The 22,854-nt window shown below is 41.8% G+C and overlaps 1 protein-coding gene across 2 annotated transcripts in view; it reads right to left on the reverse strand.

Annotated features, from left to right (window-relative positions):
- MCF2L2 (MCF.2 cell line derived transforming sequence-like 2) overlaps nucleotides 1-16,936 on the reverse strand; it is a 221,869-nt gene extending 204,933 nt beyond the window's left edge. For both annotated transcript variants that reach the window (XM_054581079.1, XM_054581088.1), the window contains exon 1: nucleotides 16,368-16,936. In XM_054581079.1, the coding sequence (XP_054437054.1) occupies nucleotides 16,368-16,443 (76 nt within the window). In that variant the 5' untranslated portion in view covers nucleotides 16,444-16,936. The remainder of the gene's footprint in view (nucleotides 1-16,367) is intronic.
- Between the last annotated feature and the right edge of the window lie 5,918 nt (nucleotides 16,937-22,854).

Below are 22,854 nucleotides of genomic sequence, written 5' to 3' on the forward strand. Positions count from 1 at the left end.
TTCAGGTACTACCCACGTTTAATGCACATCCTTACTTTTCCCTCAGAAATTTGGGCAAAAAAGAAAAACACATTATACACGGAAAAATATGGTACTTCTATATATTTAGCATCATTTTGGAATTTTTAACACAAAAACAAGAAGTGGAACTAAAAGGCATAACTACAGGAAACATAGAGCCAAAGAGAGTTATCACTATTCCTAGAAGATATAATTATCACTCATTATTTACTGGGTATCTATATGTTAAAAAATGGAAATCAACTGAAAAGCCACTAAACTTAAAGCCATAAAATGGCAGGTTACAAAGTAAATATCCCAAAATCAATATCTTATACTATAGCAATAGCTGATAAAAAGATATAGTAAAAAATAAAGTTTACATTCACAACATCAACATAACACATTCACAACATCAACATAACACAGAAATGTTAAGGAATAACATTAACAAAAATGTATGAGATCTATATGGAAAGAATGAGAAACTTTGCTAAGAAATATATTTGAATGAAATATATTTCTTGGAAGAAAACATTTTTTTAATCTTAAAATGTCAATTCTTCCCAGATGAAGTTATAGTCATAATACAATTCTACTAAAAATCATAGTAAGTTTAAGTGTGTGGAGACAAGAGGATTAACTGAATAATTATACAATTTATTTGAAAGAATTAAAAACTCTAGAGTTAAGAAAAAAATTTTTTTAAATGTTGGATGGAAAAAGGGAATCTCTCCTCACAGATATTTAAAGATATTACATAGTATTAATAATACAAATTATTTGGAAATAATATAAAAATAAACAAAAGAATAAACAGGAAGACCCAGAAACAGACTATAAATTCTAAAATAACCTAATATGTAAAGATGTCATCATCAATTACTAAAGTATTTAATAAATGCAACTGAGAAAATTTAGAGTCTAACCTTATATCACAGACAAAACACTTTACAGAGATTAAAATTCAAATTTAAAAAATAAAACCATTAAAAATACTAGGAAAAAACCTAATGATTATTTACATCTTTATTGGAGGAAGGCTCTAAAAGCAATAGAAGAAATCGCAAAATAAAAAAATCTATAGATTTAACTACATAAAATTTTAAAGACTACCATAAAAATCATCAAAAGCAAAAATATAAAATAAACAGCAAACTGTAAAAAAAAAAAAATCTGCTACAAACAACACGGCTTAATATACTTAGCATAGAAAAAAACAACACAAAAGTATCTTGGTGCCAAAACACACATAAACAAGTCACAGAGCAAAATTTAAAACAGCAAATAAACTTATTTAAAGTTATTCTAGGGGTCCCAGCCAAGATGGTGGTGTAGGCACATACCCTTCCCTTCCTCACACAACTGAAAGAAGGATAATGACAAATTTAAAAACAAAAAAACAACCAGAACTGCCAGAAAATTGAACTGTATGGAATTCTCACAACCAAGGAATTAAAGAAGAAAGATTCATCCAGACCGACAGGAGGGGCAGAGATGGGTAGCTGGGCAGAGAGGATGTGTGGTAAGGTGGCGGCTAGTGGACTCAGTGGGCAAAGTGGCAGCTGGTGAACTCAGCGATCCCACGTGCACATACAGATAAACCAGGGCGAACAACTTGGGAGCGAGACAGACTGCCTAACACAGGGTTCCAGCACAGGGAAAAAAAATAAAGCCTCAAAACCTCTGGCTATAAAAACCTGTGCTGGTTGCAGGAGTGGAGGAGAAACGGCCAGCCTTATAGGAGAGTCCATTGGAGGGGCCCACGGGATCCTATAATATACACAAGTTTACCCATCCAGGAATCAAGATCTGAAAGGGCACAATTCACTTGTGGGAAGAGGGGAAAGTGACTGAAAGCTGGACGAGCTGAGCAAGCAGCATTGTTCCCTCTTTGACCCCTCCCCCACATACAGTGCCACAGTGCAGAGAAGCAGGTTGCTCCACCCTGGCAAATACCTTAGGCTCCGCCCCTTACCACATAACAGGTACACCGAGACAAAGAAATGTGGCCCAAATGAAAGAACACATCAGCCCTAGCTGGTGTGGCTCAGTGGACTGAGTGCCGGCCTGCAAACCAAAGGGTCATCGGATCGATTCCCAATGTAGGGCATATGCCTAGGTTGCAGGTCAGTTCCCTAGTACGAGGCATGTGAGATGCAACCACACATTGGAGTTTCTCTCCCTCTTTCTTCCTCCCTTCCTTTCTCTAAAAATAAATCTTAAAGAAAGAAAGAAAGAACAGGTCAAAGCTCCAGTAAAAGAACTAAGTGATGAGGAAATAGCCAACCTATCAGATGCAGAGTTCAAAACCTGGTAATCAGGATTCTCAGAGAAATGACTGAATACAGTCACAAAATAAAGGAAGAAAGGCTATGCAAAGTGAAATAAAGAAAAATATACAGGGAACCAACAGTGAAGGGAAGGAAACCAGGACTCAAATCAATGATTTGGAATAGAAGAAATAAACATCCGACTGGAACAGAAGGAAGAAACAAGAATTCAAAAAAATGAGGAGAGGCTTAGGAACCTCTGGGACCACATTAAATATACCAATATCTGAATCATAGGGGTGCCAGAAGGAGAAGAGGAAGAGCAAGAAATTGAAAACTTATTTGAAAAAAAAAATCAAGGAGAACTTCCCCAATCTGGCAAAGGAAGTAGACTTCCAGGAAATCTAGGAAGTTCAGAGTCCCAAAGAAGTTGGATCCAAAGAGGAACACACCAAGATATACCATAATTAAATTATCCAAGATTAAAGATAAGGAGAGAATCTTAAAAAGCATCAAGAGAAAAGGAGACAGTTACCTACAAAGGAGTTCCCATAAGTCTAGCAGCTGATTTCTCCAAAGAAACCTTGCAGGCAAGAAGGGGCTGTAAAGAAGTATTCAAAGTCATGAAAGGCAAGGACCTATATTTAAGATTACTCTATCCAGCAAAGCTATCACTTAGAATGGAAGAGCAGATAAAGTGCTTCCCAGACAAGGTAAAGCTAAAGGAGCTCATCATCACCAAGCCCTCATTAGATGAAATGTTAAAGGGGCTTATCTAATAAAAAGAAGATCAAAAACTATGAACATTAAAATGACAACAAACTCACAACTATCAATAACTGAACCTAAAAAAACAAAAATAAAAACGAACTGAGCAAACAACTAGAATAGGAACAGAATCACAGAAATGGAGATCACATGGAGGGTTATCAGCAGGGAGCAGGGAGGGGAAGGGGGAAGGAGGAGAAGCGGGGAAAGGTACAGGGAATAGTAAGCATAACAGGTTGGTACAAAACAGACAGGGAGGGTTAAGAATAGTACAGGAAATGGAGAAGCCAAAGAACTTATATGTACGACCCATGGACATGAAGTACGGAGGGGGAATGCTGGAGGGAACGGGGGTACCAGGTGGAGGGGGCTAAAGGGGAGAAAAAAGTGGGACAACTGTAATAGCATAATCAATAAAATATATAAAAAGTTATTTTAATCATTACTATTTTTTAAATTCAGTTAAAATGAATACCATATCATGTTTACTTATCAAACCAGCAAAAAGTCAAATCATATCACCAAAGAGGGCAAACATGGACTTAGTGCCATGCATTAACATGCATTACTTCAAAACATGTTTTTCTCTTTCTCCTTCCTTTTCCCAGCCTCTAAAAATAATGTTTTTTAGAAAATTAGGCCCATTATAAAATTGAGTTGTTCATTTTTATTTATTGTTAAGAGTTCTTTATATATTCTGAATACGAGCTCTTTGTCAGATACAAGGGAGGGCCCAGAAAAATCCATATTTATCTCCTGGAGGGCAGGCCCCTGGTAGTACAGGCTTTGCCTGCTAAGTGAGTGTTCTAGGAAGCCATCTGTATCAGTATACCAGCTGGCGTTGTTGTGAGAGGCTATGTTTGGCTTCAGTGAATTTTTTTTTGAGAACTCTTTCAACAGGTTTGCCCAATTCATGATGGGTGATTTAGGAGGGAACCTGCCCACACCGTGCTGAGTGTTTAGCTTTTTTTGACAAAAAACAGCATGATCCCCATGCCCCACTTTCCCTATTCACCCAATCTCTCCCCAAGCAACTTTTTTTTTTGTTTCCCCAGATGAAAAAAGTCTCCAAAGGGAAATGTTTTGCTGATGTGGAACTGCTGAAACAAAAAATGGCAGAAGCACTGAAAGGCATCAAAATCAACAAGTTCAAAAACTGTTTTGAGCTGTGGGAAAAAAGTCTCAACAGGTGTATTGCATCTAATTAAGAGTACTTTGAAGGTGACTGAAGTTTAAATAGGTAAGAATAAAAACACATTTTTTAATAAATAAATTCCAGGGGGTTTTGGGGTCCCCCCTCATAGGTGATTCCAATTTCTTTTCCCAGTTGGTGGGTTGTCTTTTCATTCTCTTAACAGTGTCTTCTGTGGAGCAAAAATTTTGCTGAAGTCTAATTAACAAGTTTTTCTTTTATGAATCACTCTTTTGGTGTTGCTGTAACAACTCGTTGTCCAACCAAGGTCACTAAGAGTTTTCTTCTATGTTTTCTAAGATTTCTAAATCAGTTTTACATTTAGGTCCATGATCCACTTTGAGTTAATTTTCATATATGGGGTGAGGCATAGGTCAAGAAACATTTTTTTTTGTACATAGATGTCTAATTTTTCAAGCACCTTTTGTTGAAACTGCATTTACACTTTTTTTTTCCACTGAACTGCCCTCACCCCTTTGTCAAAAATCAATTAACCATATTTATGTGGGACTATTTCTGGATTCTCTATTCTGTTCCACTGATCTATGTATCTGCCCCTTCCTCCATACCACATGGTCTTGATTATTTTGCTTTATAGTAACTCTTGAAGTTAAGTAGTATGAGTCCTTCATCTTTGTTCCTTTTTTTTAAAAAAAAATAGCTTTTATAATTCTTTTTGCCTATTATAATAGTACCTTTTAGATATTTTTATATCTTAGGATCAGCTTATTGATTACTACAAAATAACTTGATAGACTTTTGACTGTATTTAATTATAGATCAATTTGGGGAGAACTTACATCTTAATATTGATTCTTCCAAACCTCAAACGCAGACTATATATTGTTTTTATAAGGAAAGTTTTTAAAGCCCTTATGAAATACCACATAATGCTCATTCTGCTCTCATTTCTTCAGCTTTTTTTTTTTTTTTAAGATTATACCATAAAGCCACTGAAAATTAAACACACAATCTTTCCCTTTAAAATCTAGGTTAGTTTTCCCAAGGGACTGAGGGAGAAAAAATGCCTACACCACATCTGAAGGGCAAACCAGATTTGAGTAGTGGAATTTTCCTTCTTATCACTATACCATATGTCAAGGTTTAAATTCCCATTCCACAGCCTGAGGGATTTTTCCTCCTCTGTAAGCAGAGCTTCTTTTGGTTGTTGCCAGGATAGATCCTGCAGGGGAAACAAAATGAAAGGAAAAGCAGGATGCCACGGGCAGAGGTTCAGAAGGCCCTTCTTTCTAGTCTAGGTCCTATACCAGATATTCCTCACCAGTAGGGGAATAAAAGAGAGAAAAGAGAAGGGAGCCACTGGGGAAGGAAGGAGCCAGTGAAATGGTGAAGAGAAGAGGCTGTGAAAAAAGCCCCAGAAGCTGGGGTGACCAGAGGATACTTTAAAAATAATGACGCCTCCAGCTCCATTTCAAAATGTCCGTGTCTCTAGACCATAAATGTCTCCTCTCCCATCTCCAGAAAATTCCCCTGTACGCCTCCCCCTAGTCTTCTGTAGACATAAGTCTTGAGATACTCGGGGAATAGGTTGAATTTCACAACTGAGTCACCCTCATGCAAAAGCAAAGCAGCACATGCAGAAGTCAGACAAACAGAGGCCCAATGACATGAGAGAGGAACTGGGGACTGATGGGCCGACGGTGACTCTGCCTAAAAATGTTCACAGGTTTGGTTAATATCAACCTCTCCCACTAGACTGACATGTCTCGTTCCTGCAGCCCCCAGCATACCCGAGGGGCCGGCAGGGCTCTGGGGCTGCAGCAGGGGAGGAGAGGCTGGGACCTGGCCCTCACAGGCCGGTGGCCACAGGCAGGCTGCTCCTTCCCACCCTGTCCCCCGGTCAAGACCTAGATCCCTGGCCATGCCGATATCCAGTGGCCCTTAGTAAATGTGGTTAGTCTTAAATTGGTTAGTGTAAAGAAAGAGAAACAGGCAGAAGGACCTCCTTCCCCTCAGTAACTGAATTAATTATAGCTTCCTGGGTTACAGAAAGAGAAAAGAGTTAAATGAGTTTAAACTGATCTGATAATGGGTAAAAACAAACAAACAAAAAACACCAGACACACAAACCAAAACCTGGGCTGGACAAGATCTGGGATCAGATAACTGGACAGAGAAATCCAGAAGTAAATCTTCTACGCTGGAAAAGACCGACAAGACCTACATGACCAAACATGTATGTTTTGTTCCTTAATCTCGCTCATAATAAAGTTCTCTAAATATAGGTACTCTTCTATACCAAGTAAAAGTGCATGGTGGTGCGGCTACCTTGCCGTTATAACCGGGCATTGTAACTTTATCAGACTTTTTTTCCTAAGGAAGTGCAAGCAGTCAGGACTCCTAAAAATTTCTTCCTTAACAAGACTTATTCCTAACTAAGTGTTACATATGTATTATCTTTGCATGTTTAAAAATTATAAAGTAAATTCTCAAGTTTTAAATGATAGTTTTTCTTTAGAAGAAAGTGAGTGAATATTAATGAATGAACATTTCAGGCAACTTGGAAAATACTTAGGGAACTAATGCTTTTAGCTTCCATTAGGTTTTTCAAAAGATTTACCTACTAATAAAGCACTTATCATTCACTGGCTTGATAGATGACATAACTATCACCATTCTGTAATGGGAAATTAAACCATGCGTGACTATTTACAGGCCTTGAGACGAGCCATGCTTGACTTTTAATTCTGACCCTTCTCTCGGCATGACATTGGGAAAACCTCTTGACCTGGTTTTGCCACAAATAAACTGTACTTCTGATTAAATTTAGTTAAACCACATTGTTTGTAGAGCACAATATGTGACACTAAACAGGCAGGTAATAAATGGTAACTATAATAACATTGTTTTAAATATTATTTTCATGTTCTGTAGCTTCTGCCACCTTTTCCCCCAGGGAAAAAAAAATCTATGCGGACAAGGAAAAGAAGTGAGACACCACAGATCTGCCTTCCAGCTTGAGGTCATTCCTTCTTTCAAGGCAAAGCTGAAAACTCCTCAGTTGTCCAGGCGAGGTTCACTGACCAGGAAAGTCTGAGCAAACAATGGAATAAATGGGACAATCAGCACAGGAAGACCAACACAGTTACTAAGAGCGGCCATTCCCCTTATCCTACCCCAATAAGAAAGCTTTCCCCTGGCCACCTAACTAAATCCTCTCCTTCCTTCAAGATCCTGCTCAAGCCCCACACCTAGTATGAAGCTTTCCTGAATCACTGGAGCTCACGACCACTTCATTCTCCAAATGCTTATAGCACTGTCTGAATAGGCAACCAGTCAGAGTCTAACTTGTGACCTTTCTGCCCTGTCTCCTGCTAGAAATGTCAGCTGGGCCTCAGACTCTCCTCCTGTCCAGTGGCTCACAGGTCCCCTCCTCAGCCCCTCAGATCCTTGGTTAGCTATTGCAGGAGCGGCTAGTGGGTTACTCAGCTGGCGTTAGAGCTCAGGGCCTCTGGCTCCTCATCTGCCTAATGCTCTCCTCAAGACAGCTCATGGGCTGTAGGCCTGCCACAGTACCTTACTCATGGTGGGCCCTCTAAAAATCTGTTTCCTGACCAGTTGGTATCTTGATGTAGCTGTGGTACCTAGGCCTGGAATATAATCCAAAAGAAAAAAGAAGTGACGGGGGAACTCGAGAGTTGAACATTTTTTAGCTTTAAGTTATAGTTAAAAGGCTTGGTAATTAATGCATGCAGAAAATTGTTGTTCCCAAAACTGTAATTTACGACTGGACCCACCCTGACTCCAGGAGACCCACAGGCAATCCCACCTTGGTGCCCCAGGAGGGCTGCAAGCGATCGAGATGGTATCTGAGCCATTGTGCTCCAGGGAGAGACGACTGACTGCCGCCCAGGATGCAGATAAAGAATCACTGGCCAGCAGATGAAAGGATGCGAGGGAAATCACCAGACTGCGACTTTTACCTGATTAACCTTTTTCTTGAGTTCCAAACCCTCACCTACACTTTTCTCCTCTTTATAAAAAGGGTTGGTTTGAGAGGGGATGTAAGATAGTCTGTTAGGGTACATAACCCACCATCTCCTCAGATCTCCAGCCATCTGAATAAAGCGCCCATTAAGATTCAATCCCTGTCTGTACTTACTGGTTCTGCTAGCAATAGGCAGCATGAACACTAACTTTTCTGGTTACAAAAGCACACTGACCCCAGGGCAAAATTTTTATTTTGTCCAGAGCCAGCCCTTAACACTACCCAACTATTTCATACTCTTACTGATTCTAAAGGTTGAGAGCATCAGAGCAACATTTTCCAAGTTAATATACTTGTTTTGAGGTGACTGCACAGCCTAAAGCCCTCTTCTCTGAAAACTTCCTCCCCGTCCAAAACCAAGCCAGTTTCAGAGCCCACAGCTGATGTTTGTACCATTCATCTGCTTGACTCTGCAGACCAGCTCTCTATTCATTTATCAACGGGTTAGGAGGCCAGATGGCCACCTTCAGCCGCTGAGCCACCCCAGTTCCAGAGACCATCACCAACTGACTCTCGGTCTCAGGGTCTCTGTACAAATTCTCACTCTGGAGAATCGGATTGGCCTAGCTCCAAGGCAACCAGCATTTCTGAGCATGCTGTGTTTCTCCCTCCAATAGGTACTAAGCACCCACAAGGAACTATTTAGATATTCATCTTCTATCAGTCCTGTGGAATGAGTATTATTATCCTCATTTTAAATGTAAGGGAACTAAGATTCAGGGGCAAAGTGATGTGCTAAAGGGTCCACAGCTGTTTGCTGGCAAAACCTGGGTGTAGCCTTACTTCCCGTCTGGAAAGACAGGAATTTTCATTGACATTCTCTACAGTAGAGAAAAGGATCACCTGTAGAATCAATATTATTTATACTGATTTTAAGGAATCCTGATCTAATAAATGGCTATTCTGTATAACATGTGTTCTTGTTATTGTGGCAACATTTGTGTTAATATTTGCTTGTTACCCTTCACCAAAAGCTAGCATTTCGCATCACAAATACAGTGGCGTCCATTCAATTTCTAGAGCACCACATTATATCTGAGTAAATACAACACCTGCCTCAGGTTACCAATAAACTGAAATTCTCTTTCTCTGCCTTCACCATCCAAATATGGACAATTCAAAGGTAGAAGTCATAGCATCACTAAGGAGCAATGAGGTAGCCAGTCTCCAAGGTGGCAACCATGGTAGGCAGGAAAATGTCTTCCCTCACCCCGACCCCTAAGATATCTGTGTCCTAATACCCAAAAAGAAACTGTGTCAGTCAGGTTACATGACAAGGGGCATTAAGGTTGCAGATGGAATTAAGGCTGCTAATCAGCTGACCTTAAAATAAAGAGGACCCAATGTAATCACAAGGGTCCTTAAAAGCGGAAGAGGAAAACAACAGAGAGAACCACACAGATGGCAACACAACAAAGACCAGGCAGAAGTTGCTGCCTTTGAAGGTCGTGTTAAGGGCCACAAGCCTAGCACAGCAGGAAGATTCTAAAAGCTGGAAAAGGCAAGAAAAATAATTCTCCCACAGATCCTCCAGAAAGGAATACCACTATGGTGACATCTTGATTTTAGCCCAGTGAGACTTATGTTAATGTTTGAGCTACAGAACTGTAAGAAAATGAATTTGTGCTGTTTTAAGCCACAAAGTTTGTGGTATTTGTTACAACGGCCATAGAAAATGAATACAGCAACCAACAATTCCACCCCTTCCTGGGTAGGCATGTTATTCCTCCTGTTAAGAAGTGGGCATCTGCTCCCACCCCTTGAATCAGGGCTGAGCCTGGAATAGCTTTGACCAGTAAAGAAGTGACTTAATGGGACTTCAAGCCCATTATCAAGGAGTCCTGGCAGCTTCTGCTTCACATCTATCAATGACATGAGTTTCTAGGTAAGAAGTCCAGACTACCCTGCTGAAGATGAGATAACGCCATGTAGAGAGAAACCACGTGAGAGGACACCAGGGTGAAACCCATACAGCCCCAGTGGCCACCGGCCATCTGATTACAACCACTGGAGGGAATCATGAGATATAATTAAATGGCGATTGTTTTGGAGTCCTTTATTACCCAACAACACATAAACAAAACACTATCCAACAACAGTGACAAAAAAAGCTCATGGCCTACTAATCATGTTGTATCAAGAGAATAAGTCTGGTTTAAATAAGTCTTCCTACGGAAAAGTAGTTTTCATTTAAGAAATCGGTATATACTTTTCACTCCAAAGTCCTTGTTGAACAATTTAGGGAACATTGCCATCTTAACAAATTAAGTCTTCTGACCTGTGAAAATGGGATGCCTTTCTACTTATTTAGGGCTTCTTTAATTTCTTTCAAGAATGATTTATAGTTCTTAAAGTACATGTGTTACAACTCTTTCATTAAATTTACTCCTGAGTGTTTTGTCCTTTTTGATGGCATTGTAAATTGAATTGTTTAATTTCATTTTCAGATTGTTTATTGCTAGCATTTACAAATAGTTTGTTTTTGAATACTGACCTTATATCCTGAAACCTTGAACTCATTTTTTAATTCTAATAGATGCTTTAGTGCATTATTTAGGATTTTCTATACACAAGATGCCATCTGCAAATACAGATAGCTTTACTTCTTTCTTTCCAATCTGGAGGACTTTTACTTCATTTTCTTGCCTAACTGCACTGGCTAGAATCTCTACTACAATGCTGAATAAAAGTAGTGAGGATGAACATCCTCACCTTGTTCCTGATCTTAATGGGAAAGCTTCCAGTCATTCAATATGAACTGATGTTAGCTGCAGGAGTTTTAAAAAATACCCTTCATCAAATTGAGGAAACTCGCTTCTATTCCTAGTTTGTTGAGTGTTGTTTCTTTTTTAAATCACAAATAGGTATGAAATTTGGCCAAATACTTTTTCTGCCTCTACTGATATGATTATATGGTGTTTGTCCTTTATTCTATTGTTATGGTGTATTATATCAATTGATTTTTCAGATGTTAAACCAATCTTGCATTCTTGGGACAAATCTCATTTGAATATAGTATATAATCCTTTTTATATGTTGCTGGATTTGGTGTTAGCATTTTTTTTTAATCCTCACCCAAGGATATGTTTTTATTGATTTATAAAGAGAGGAAGAGAGGCAGAAAGAAAGAGAGAGAGAAACATCAATGTGAGAGAGACACATCAATCAGCTGCCTTCTATAGACATCCCAACCAGGGATCAAACCTACAACCTAGGTATGTACCCTGACCAGGAATCGAACCCTCAATCTTTTGGTGTATGGGATGACAACACAGCCAACTGAGCCACCCAGCCAGTTCTTGGTGATAGTACTTGTTGAGGCTTTTTGTGTCCAGGTGCACAAGAGATACTGGCCTGTAGTTTTCTTTTCTTGTGATGTTTTTGTCTGGTTTTGGTATTAGGGTAATACTGGCCTTATAAAACGAACTGAGAAATATTCCCTCCTTATCTATTTTTTGGAAGAGTTTGTGATGAGTTTGGTATTAATTCTTCTTTAAATGTTTGGTAGAATTCACCAGTGAAGCCATCTGGTGCTGGACTTTCCTCTGTGTAAATGCTATGTGAACATTTAAGGTAGGCTCAGCTAAGCTATGATGTTTAGTAGGTTAGGTGTATTAAATGCATTTTCAACTTATGATATTTTCAACTTACAATAGGTTTATGGGGACATAACCCCATCATAAGTCAAGGAGCGTCTATAGTGGAGTTCCAACCATGCACTGTTTGTTAATGTAATGAAATATTATTTAATTATGAGTAAAAGAGCTTTTGTAGATACTTGAGCACTTCTTAAATTTTATTTTGCACTTTGCAATTTAGCTGTCAATCAATTTTAGTGTTCAAAAATTTTTAGTGGACCCTGAAGAATCCATAAGCCCTAGGCATAGTGTCTAGAGTGCCTAACACACAAAAAAATCAATCAGATGCAGTCAAGTTAATTCACTTTTGGGGTAGATGAAGCCTTTACTCCAGCATGTCTAGTTGTTCCCACTGGGCTCATTCCCATCTAAGCAGCAAATACTCTAATTAGATCCTTCCTACAGTACCAACAGCACAGGATCCTAGCCATTTCAGCCATTACTCTCCATTGTAGAATAATGAGTCCTGGCCTTCATTTGTCAGTCTGGTTTTCTTCTGGTTGCATATTACCAGTGCCAGTATCATCCTAAAAGTAGTGCCTTGGGTTACAAGTCAAAATCCTACAGCTTTTATCACCAAAACAGGTGCCAATCCAATCTCCAATTATATAAAGAATGCCACAAAGGACATTCCCTTCTGCCTCACATTCTCATTGGGTGTGGCCAAACATATGAAACTATTTTAGAACAACAATAGTGTAAGATCAAACTCATGACTTCTAATATGAGATGACAAGGTGAGAGAGTGAACGGGCCTGGAAATGTGAAACCTGCATGGGGGACTACTAACACCAACCAGCTAGATGACTACGGTTTTCCACTGACTGGCAGCCCCGTGTGAGCCATATGTGCCCTGTCTATCAAAATCCTAGAGCAATCTGAGATGTATTAGGAGTAAGTCCATGTGTATTTAGGCAGCACCTCTGCATATAAATAGCAGTACAGCAAAAGTGGCAGAGGTGATTCAAGAGCTAAAAAGAATGAGGTAGAGAAAATCAAACAACTCTTTTCTGATTCTGAAATTCTGTATTTGAACCCATGTGACTCTGGAGTCCAGACAAATAGTAGAGGATACTCCTACTTGTGTCCTGCATGGGCAAAAATGCATCTGGACACTGGTTACATGTGAGCTACATATTTTATGAGGGTGCCTGACAAACTAACAAGTCCAAAAATGAGTGAACCACATCATATAAAAAATTTTGAAGGGCTTGATGTATACTTGACAAATGGGACTTAGGAGGCAAAAGAGTTGTCCACAGATACCTCAGAGCTGTCCTTAAAAGTATAAAAATTGCTTGGTATTACTGATTACTCAGGCTCCATTCCAAGGCACAACAAGCCACTCATACAGTCAGCAAACATTTATTCTGCACCTCCATAGAGGGAGACCCTGTGTTAGGTAACTAGGCCACACGGATAAGTAATGAGGAGACTGGGAGCAGAGATAAGCACACAAATAATCAGCTAGCCACAATACAAGGAAGAGTGTGAGGGGCATGATGTGAACAGAACAAAACCTACTTGGGAAATCAGAAGCGGGGCCAATTATATCCCACTGGCAAGATAAGAAAAAGTCCCTGAAAAAAGAAGCCTTCAATTAGGCTTGTAAGGTGTGTACTATTTCTGTGGGAAGAAATACGTTAAAGGGTCATTCCAGGAGGAGGGAAAGCAGAAGAATATGTTTAGAGGCGGGAACACAAAGAGTGGAAAATATAGTGGAACAAAGCTGAAGGACTCAGTAGCTCAAATGGACCAACCATAGTATAAAGATATCAAGTACTGGGAGACAAGGCTATAAGGTGCCAAAGAATGAAAAGGTTGTACTCCAGCCTACATAGAATGACTACATAAGGGTATCATGAAAGCTTTTGTAATACACAAGTACTGTGTTGCTGTGAGTTTTTTGTTGTTGTTGTTGTTGTTGTTTTGTTTTGTTTTTATTCCTGGTATAGGTTAGAGGCAAACACAGGAGAGGCAGGAGGCCTACAAAATGGTTAGTCAGAAGGAATGAAGTCCTGATCAACTTAGAGGCAGGTAGCAGTGGAAATGACATGAGGAAAGAGACTCATGAGATATTTCAGAGACTGAATGAACAGGACCCAGACCTCAATCGTCAAATCTCTGAGGCCGTGGAAAGAGCAGAAACCCCAGCTGGAGGAGGAACTCGCTAAGGGCTAGAGGTGGGCAGTGAATATGGAAGTACATTTTAAAAAATCTATAACTGAGATATAACTGAGTTTATTTTTCAAAAGTCGAAAAATGTGATAGAGACAAGATAAAACTTGATTGCCTATTTCTCCTGGAACCTATTTTATTCCTTAAACTTTTTGGAGAGTTATTATTGGGTCTTACCAGAATAACGTAGTACTTTGGAGTAAAAATGTAGCCTGGAAGTCCAGCACCTGAAGCCAAGATGGAGATCTCCACAGCCACCATGACCTTGCCCTTGGTGCTGCAGTAGATGGAGAGGAAGGTGACCCAGACCTGGTAGAACACTGTATCCATACGACACTTCCATACTGTTACCCAGATGAGTGTCTAGGACAGGACCAGGAGAATGTTCCACAGCCTTGCTTCAAGCACATCACAACTCTTTCCCAACTCATGATCCCACACCTCAGAAGCTGCTCCCCAAGGAAACTCCTGAAAAGAACAGTCAAATGCAGAGCTGATACACCCTAGCAGAAGTTCTGCTGGCTACTCATTGCGACTCCCATGAAGGCCGGGGCTGTTGCAGGGTTAGAGACCCTCTCGATGAGATCCCCAAACAGAGCCTCTGAAGAGCTGCCTTCTGGTCCCAAGCCTACCACTTGTTACCCCATGCAACCATAAGATATGAACTTCCTAAATCTTAATTCCTTCATTTGTAAGATGGGGATAATAATGTGTACCCCACCTATTTCACAGGCTTGTGAGGTTACACAGGAAACAGAATGTTGCAAAGGGCACAAATGCCCAGGGTCAGTAATAGTTCTTTGGGGGAAGAAACTACGCAAATGCACATTTGTATCCTACATGGAGCTGACTATGGAAGGAGGCAGGGAGCAAAGTGGGCAAAAAATACCATAGCCTGAGCCCCATAGGCAGCCTCATGTTAGCCAAGGAATGTTGCCTATCAGATCTTGGGGAAGATTTACATCCAGAGGAACAGGACCTTAGTAACCATCCAGATCTACCTACGGGCCCTGTGACCCGCCCAAGATCTTTAGTGGCACAGGACACAGAGATATGATCAATGACACAGTACAGTGTAAACAGTGTTTTTACCCACATTATCTTACAGGCAGCCTTGGAGCTGAGTAAGGAAGAATTATTAAAATTCCCATTTTTCAGCCTGAGGTTCAATGGCTCCAGGGAAGGACTCAAATCCAACAGCTCATGCCCCCCAGTCCACTGATATTTCTCTACAGTACAGTTTCACTTGAAAGCTGGTATTTGGCACAGACATCTCAGCATTCAATATATTTCAAATTCCAATTTCTCTTTTATTATTTTCCTTTTTATTTCATCCTGTCTTCAGCACTATTTCACACTCAGCCTTCCCTGTCAGGATTCCACTGACCTTTTCACTTAGGTCAAACCAGTTTTGAAAAACGAGTTTGGTGGCCACATTTGACCCCAGGAACATTTTTGAAAACAGAATCATCAAAACCGGGCCTTGCCACATAAATCATCTTCAGAAAGTATATCCCCACATGTCCGTCCTTCAAAATGTACATCGTTATTGTACTAAACACACTGGACTAGGGCACTCAAAGAGCAATGACAACTCGCTAATAGAATCAAGATTTAACATATAAATACCAAGAAGGCAGTTTTAACAAATGGATGGGACACTGAGGTATAAGCTTCCAGACTTTAGCAGCAAAAAAACTGATTTGCATTCACGGAAGGGTCTCGAAGTGAAGTAAGCAACAGAAAAAATTACCCCAAAATTCTAGTCAAACGCATCTAAAGGCTCTCAACCTGAATGCATCCAGAGACGGGAGGCGGGAAGAACCCTCATTTCACTACGCTCTCTCGTGAACAAGCCTCCAGTGGCTTGGCAGTAGTTTCTACTGAAAACACCAGCATTAGTCCCTCCTGTTCCCACTCCTTTCCCATCACCCGATAAACTACGACACAACTCCCCACCCTCGCTCCTGGTCAGAGGCGGGTAATGCATCCTTAATAGCCCAGTAGACCACAGTTTAGGGCCCAACAGACTTAGTAAACCACCTGGAAAAAGCACCTGCGCCACGGCCTGCCCGGGCCTTACCAGACATGAGGACCCCAGGGCCACACACGCCACGCCCCGGGGACGCCTGTTACCTACTGCTCCAAGCAACATCCAGGCAGAGACGCAGGGCACGCGCCCCACGGCCTTCACAGAGAGGGTGCTGCCCCTGGGCTGCGAGCGAGAGCAGGGGGAGAAGCAGCCCCAGACTATGCCCACACCATTCATTAACAAACGTGAGAGAGAGGAAAAAAAAGGTTTCATTTACCGACATGAGTGGTCACTGTGGCCAGTCGCCGGGTGAGCTCTTGGGGGGCCATTTCTTCTTTTAACCAAAATAGCATTTCACACACACCAGGAAAAAAAAATCAGTATATAAACAAAACAAAGCCACACAAAACTGTTTCTACTGCTGCTCTGGATGATTTTCAAACTGCATCTTCTCCGGAGGATGCTCTGCGCTCATATACTCCCTCGCTCTCTTCCGATACAAAACGAGTCCCTGTCTGCCAAGGCCAACTCTCCTGGGCCGTTTGGCCAGACGGTGCCAGCCACGCCCTTCAGGGGATTATTTTAAAGATTAAGTCCAGCAGCTTTCCCAACGTGACGTCTGGCTCTGGGAGAATAGAGAATGGCAGCTCGATAGGTGAGAAAAGCAAGTCTCCCCAGTCTCGCTGTAACTGCGTATTAGGGCTTCCCAGGCCGAGGGAGCGCCAGGGTTTCTGGATCTGCGGTCCTGGGTTGTCTGGTCTCCTGCACGGCCTTGCAGGAGGGTCAGGATCCAGGATGCTCCGTCCGCTTGCACTGGAAGCGAGGAACCTGCGAGCGCAGAGGGCGAGGAGCGGCGCTGGCTGGCGGACCCGCTGCTCAGCGCACCGCCCACTCCCCGCCCCACAACGCTCCCGGCACTTTCCGCCTCGGCACCTACCTTTCCCCGCCCCTGGGTAACACCCAGGGCTCTAGGGGTGGCGCGCACGCCCCCCAGCGCCGCCCGTTTTCGTTTTCGCGTGGGGCAGCCGCGCGCCTTCCCTAGCGAGAAGCCGGCGCTCCCGGTCCCCGGGTGACTCGGCGCGGGTAGAGTGCAGGGCGATTGGGGCGCTTCCGCCAGCGCCGAGTTCTGAACGCCAGTGGCGCACCTTCTTGGCTCGCCGCTCCTTCTTTCCCTCCAGGTATCTGCGAAGAAGCTGAAGTGAGAAGGGGGCTCAGTGGGTGAGGCAAAGCCATCCCGTCAGCATTCGGAAAGGAGGGCTGGGTGACGGCCTGCTGCCGGTTCCCTTCTCCAGACTCGGGTCTGGGAGGCTCTTGTGGAGGGGTGAGGGTAGTTGTAACCTACCCCCGCCCCGCCCCGCCTTCTTTAGGGGTTTTTTTCACGCAGTTATCAGCGTCCACTGGACACACCGGCACTTGGAGCCGGGACAGGGCTGGGCACGCGTGTGCGTGTACATGTCTCCCCCCTGTGGGCCTTTCCTTTTGTGCCGCTACTCCCGTGCGGCACTGCTCCATATGCCCACTGTCAAGCGAGCCAGTGCTACATCCTGGAAAGGTTCTGGCACAGCACCCTTGCGGGCCCTTCTCACCTCATCAGTTCGAGGAGCGCCTTTTCTGAGCGTCTAGTGTACAGATCCTGTAACTGTAAAAAGAAATGAGCACACAGTTTTCAATAGCTCATAACTCGTTCCTTCAAGAAAACGGTCACTATCTCCATTGCTCTTACAAATGTGGACATGCTTCTGGTCTTCTCTCCTTCTTCCCCAGCCTGATGCCTTCAGTGCTTCCTTTTCTCCTTCCTAACTATCATCTTTCCTTGCTCTAAAATATGGCAAAATTAAGGAACAAGCCAGAATAGCCTGCCTCCCTCTCCAATTAATTAATTAACAGTCACATCTATTGAACATCAGTTATGTGCCCAGAGTTATGATAGACAATGTCAAGTAGAGCAACTACCACCACCATACAGTAAGTGGCTGCTCTGTGCCTGGTATAATGGTAAGCATTTTACAAACATCATTTAAGCCTCACAATAACCCTGTAAGGGATTTAGTCTCCTTTTCCAGATGCTGCTCATGCAAGAACCAAACTGCATATTACTAATCTTATGAATCTAGACCATTCTCTTCTTTCAGGTAAGGATTTGCCTGAGCTTGCAAAGAGAGACCGTCCTCCAAACACTGCCATGGGGGTAGACTCCATTGCCCTGTTGGTGGAGTGTAAGTGCTGCCTTGAGAAAGAAAAGACAAAGGACCTACCTTGGGTGGGGGTAAAGGATGCCTGGGGCACCACTGGGACCTCCCAGTTTAGTCTAGATCTGTGGTTCTCAAACTGGCAGAATCACTTTCCAGGTGATTTTTTTAAACATACAGATTCCTGGTCCGTCTCCAGAGATTTTGATCTGGTGACATGGAAGGAACCTGAGAATCTGCATTTCTCACAAGTCCCAGGAATACTGATGCTTCTGGTCCTGGGGCCACACTTTGAATGCCAGAAACTTCTTAAACTGCAAACCACAGTTTAGTATAAATTTTTCATCATGAAACAGTAAACATACATGTGCATAATTTAAAAATTATATGAAACAATTTTTTCCCTTACTACATGTGAAGCCCTAATATACTTTCTATTCTATTTCATTTTTTCAAAACAATGGTCCAAATTGGGGAGATTTGCATTTAGATAGTATGGTATTGTAGTTGTGTAAGAAAATATCCTTATTCTCTTAGAAATGTGTGAGTATCCTGAAGTCTTCAGGGATGAGATGTCATTGTAATTTCAACTGCCAAAGAGAATAAATGAGATAAATACTTGAAAACACTAAAAATTGTTAAATTATGGTGGTATATGGGTTAGTTTATTATTCTACTTTTGTGCATGTTTAAAATTTTTCATAATTTAAAAAGTTTTTTAGACTTACAAAGTTATTTGGGCCTACTGAATTGGTGGTGAAAAGGAAAGGCGAGGGAGAAGGTGACAGGAAATAGAGGATCAAGTAGGTAGAGGGGCACTGCCGGAGGTGGCAGGGCTCTCCCCAAATGCCTCAAAAGGGCCTCTTTCTACACACCTCACTCTGCCTTTACTGTATCTTCCCCACTGGACTTGGGCTAGACAGTACTATCAGTACTGCCTACCATACATATTGTGCTTACTCACCCCTACAAATACCTTATTCATCTCTGTAAACCCCGTAGCTCCCAGATGAAGCCCAAAATGAGAGAACATCCCTCAGTGAAAGCCTCACGTTTTACGGAGGCTTGGACCTCCCTCACCATTATGATGGTACTTCTTCCCTCCAGTTCTGCTTGGTAGGATAACCCTCTCTGAGTTGTGCACCCAACTGCTTTTAATATGCAGGACCAGACTGTGATCCATGTCTACGAAAGTCACACGACTGCCGCCTATTGCTCAAATGACTGGATAGGTGAACCCAAGAAGTGAAGTCACTTGAGCTCACACCATTTTTGACAGACATTCCACTGTCATCTTCTGTCTCCTAAAACTAGCCTGAATTGCCTTTTGTCAAAGATCAGTTGAGTGTATTTGTGTAGGTCTATATCTGGGGACTTTATTCTGTTCACTTGATCTTTTATTTTGTGACATTTGTATATCACAAATATCATGCTGCCTTGATTACTGTTTAAGAATTTCTATGGTCAGGGTGTATATGTGTGATGTTTTATTAGATTTTATCAGTGTTACATTCCTTCACGAATAGAAGTTGGAAAGCTTCCTTCTTTTTCTGTGCTCAGGACAGAACAATAGCAACAGACTCATGTGTTCTTTAAAGTTTCTCAGTAGAATTCTGTGAAATAATACAGGCCTGGTACCTTTATACATGGAGGTGTGGGAAAAAGTTTTCTATCACCATCTATATCTTCTATGGTAACTGGTCTTCTTAGAATTTCTACTTTTGGGCGGATGTTTTGATAATTTATGTTTTCTTATAATTTCATACATGTTTTCAAATTTATTTCATGGAGTTCAGTAAAGTAGTTCCATGCAATTCTGTCAATACTTTCTATATCTGTAGTTATTTCCCCTTATCATTTTATATTTTGATTGTGCTTCCTGTCTTAAGTATTTAGCCAACGATCCTATTACTGTTTTTTTCAAATCTTGCATTTGTTATATTCATATATCTATTTTTCAATTGATTAATTTCTTCTTTTATCCTAACTCCTTTCTTTTGCTTTCCTTAGGATGACTTTGTTAATTGCTTTCTAATTTAAAAATCAGAAATTTCAAATTGGGTGGATATTTAATTTACTTTGTATTTTCTTTTGAGTACTGATTTTGAGTATCCCACAGAGACTAATATGTAGTGCTTTACCTATTTTTATTTTTAAAACATGTATTCTGGGACTTCCTATTTCCAATTGAGCAAGAAAAAAGCTTGGAAGTTGCCACTCCATTCTAACAACAAGGAAAAAGCTAAAAACTGAAGAATCAATAACTCTTCTTAGCTCCAGAAGAGACATTAGGTCACAGGGCAAACCACTGTCCCTAAGTTGGAGAGACTGACATGCAAGTACAGAAAATCACAAGTTACAAAAGCCCATATGCAGCAACCTCTGCAGGAACTAGTGCTGAGGTAGGGAAACGTGAACTGTAATTGATGGATTGATGGAGGCGCAGTGTGGAAAAATCAAAGAAAAACTCCAGGGGATTCAGTCATGTGGGGGGGCAATACTTTTATGAATTTTACCTCCATGAGCCCTACCAGGTCCTCACAGTAAATATTAGTTTTTCTAATGCAATTTCAATCAAAATCCTAGCAAGTTATTTTGTGTATATTGAAAAACTGATTCTGAAGTTTATATGAAGACAAAAGACCAAGAATAGCCAACACACACAAAATTGAAAAAGAACAAAATTGGTAGACCAATATTACTCAGCTTCAAGGTTTACCATGGCCCTGACCAGTGTGGCTAAGTTGGTTGGTGTCCTCCCCCAAAGCAAAAGGTCACTGGTTCGATCCCCAGTCAGGGCACCTGCCCGGGTTGTGGGTTTGGTTCCCAGGCAGGGCCCATGCAAGAAGCAATCAATCAATGTTTCTCACATTGATGTTTCACTCCCTTTCTTTCTCCTCCCCTTTCCCTCACTCTAAAAATAAATAACTACAACTTTTAAATTAAAACAAAAGATTTGCTGTAAAACCACAGTAATCAAGATACTGTGGAACGCAACTGGATAGACAGATAGATCAACTGAAAATAATAGACATCGCATAAATATAGCCAACTGATCTTTGACAAAGGAGCAAAGGCAATACAATGGAGCAAAGATTTTCTTTTCAACAAATATGTTGGACCAACTGGACACCCACGAGCAAAATAAATAAATAACTAAAACAGTCCAGACACAGAACTTATATTCTTCACAAAAATTAATTCAAAATAGACCACAGGCCTAAATGTAAAATACAAAATTATAAGACAACGTAAGAGATACTTCTAGTCAAGATGACTGCATAGGCAGACATGGCTCACCTCTTTGCATAACCACATCAAAATTACAACTAAAATACAGAACCACCATCACTCAGGACCATCAGAAATCGAGTTAAATGGAAGTCGGACAACTACAGAATTAAAGAAACCACATCCATTGAGACTGGTAGGAGGGGTACAAATACGGAACAGGCTGGTCCCTCACCCACATGTGCTGGATAAAAATCCCGGAGGGATATCTCAGGGGTGAGGAGTCCCCTCCCCACACCAGGCCCCTCAGCCCAGGGTTCCAGTCCAGGAAGATAAGTCCCCACAACTTCTCGCTGTAAAAGCCAGCAGTGATGGAATCAGTGGAAAAAACTGCTGGAGCCCCAAGTAGTTCCTCCTAAAGAACCCACATACAGACTCGCCTACTCAGACTCACTCCCTCTGAGCTCCAGCACCAGGGTAGCAGCTTGAAAGCCACCAATACCATACAGGAAGAAACTGAAGGATCTGACACAAGGCGAGCAGAGGCCATTGTCCCTTTTCTAAACTCTCCCCCTACAGAGCTGGCAAGCCAGTGCCACACCTGAGACTCCATCAAGCTGGCTAAAATTGTTTGACCCACTTTGGAGATCCCCAGAGAGTCCACCCCACCCAACTTACAGGGCCCACTCAAGCTGCTTTTCCACATGAATGGCTGGTCTTGGCTCATGCTTCAAAATTTCCTAAATCCTATCAAACAAGCAACAGGTGACCTCAGTGAGCCCCAGGTGTGGCACTAGCAGAAGTCAACCTAGTTTCACAGCTTGGCTTTGCCTGGGAATCTCCAAGCCCAGCACAAGTAGCAGCCATTTCAGATTGCTTTATAACTCAGGCAGGGTGGCCCTGTGCAAAACACCGGTGGAGGCTGACTTTGGCCTGCACCACCCAGGAAAACCCAGGGCCAGCCACAGACCACGTTGGAGCACCATCACCCTGCCCCTGCACAGCTGATCCACTCTGGAGGGTTGGGGTTGGTGGTAAGTAGTCACAACTAGTCCTTGCAGCTGCCTGGCCTGGGTAAATCCCTCCCAATTGTCTTCCAACATCAACCAAGGCTCAACTACAAGAGCAGGGTATACTCAACCCACACAAAGGACGCACCTTGAGTACCCAGCTTGGGTGATAGGGGAGGCTGTGCCACTGGACCTTACAGGTCACCTACTACATTAGGCTGCACTACCAAGACACAGAGTCAAAGTAGCTCTACCTAATACATAGAGACCAACACGATGAGGCTTCCAAAATGAGGAGACAAAGAAGCATGGCTCAAATTAAAGAACAGACAAA

The sequence above is a fragment of the Pteronotus mesoamericanus genome, unplaced genomic scaffold (genome assembly GCF_021234165.1).
Source record: "Pteronotus mesoamericanus isolate MK-2021 breed Mesoamerican mustached bat unplaced genomic scaffold, CSHL_Meso_final contig_116, whole genome shotgun sequence".
NCBI lineage: Eukaryota > Metazoa > Chordata > Mammalia > Chiroptera > Mormoopidae > Pteronotus > Pteronotus mesoamericanus.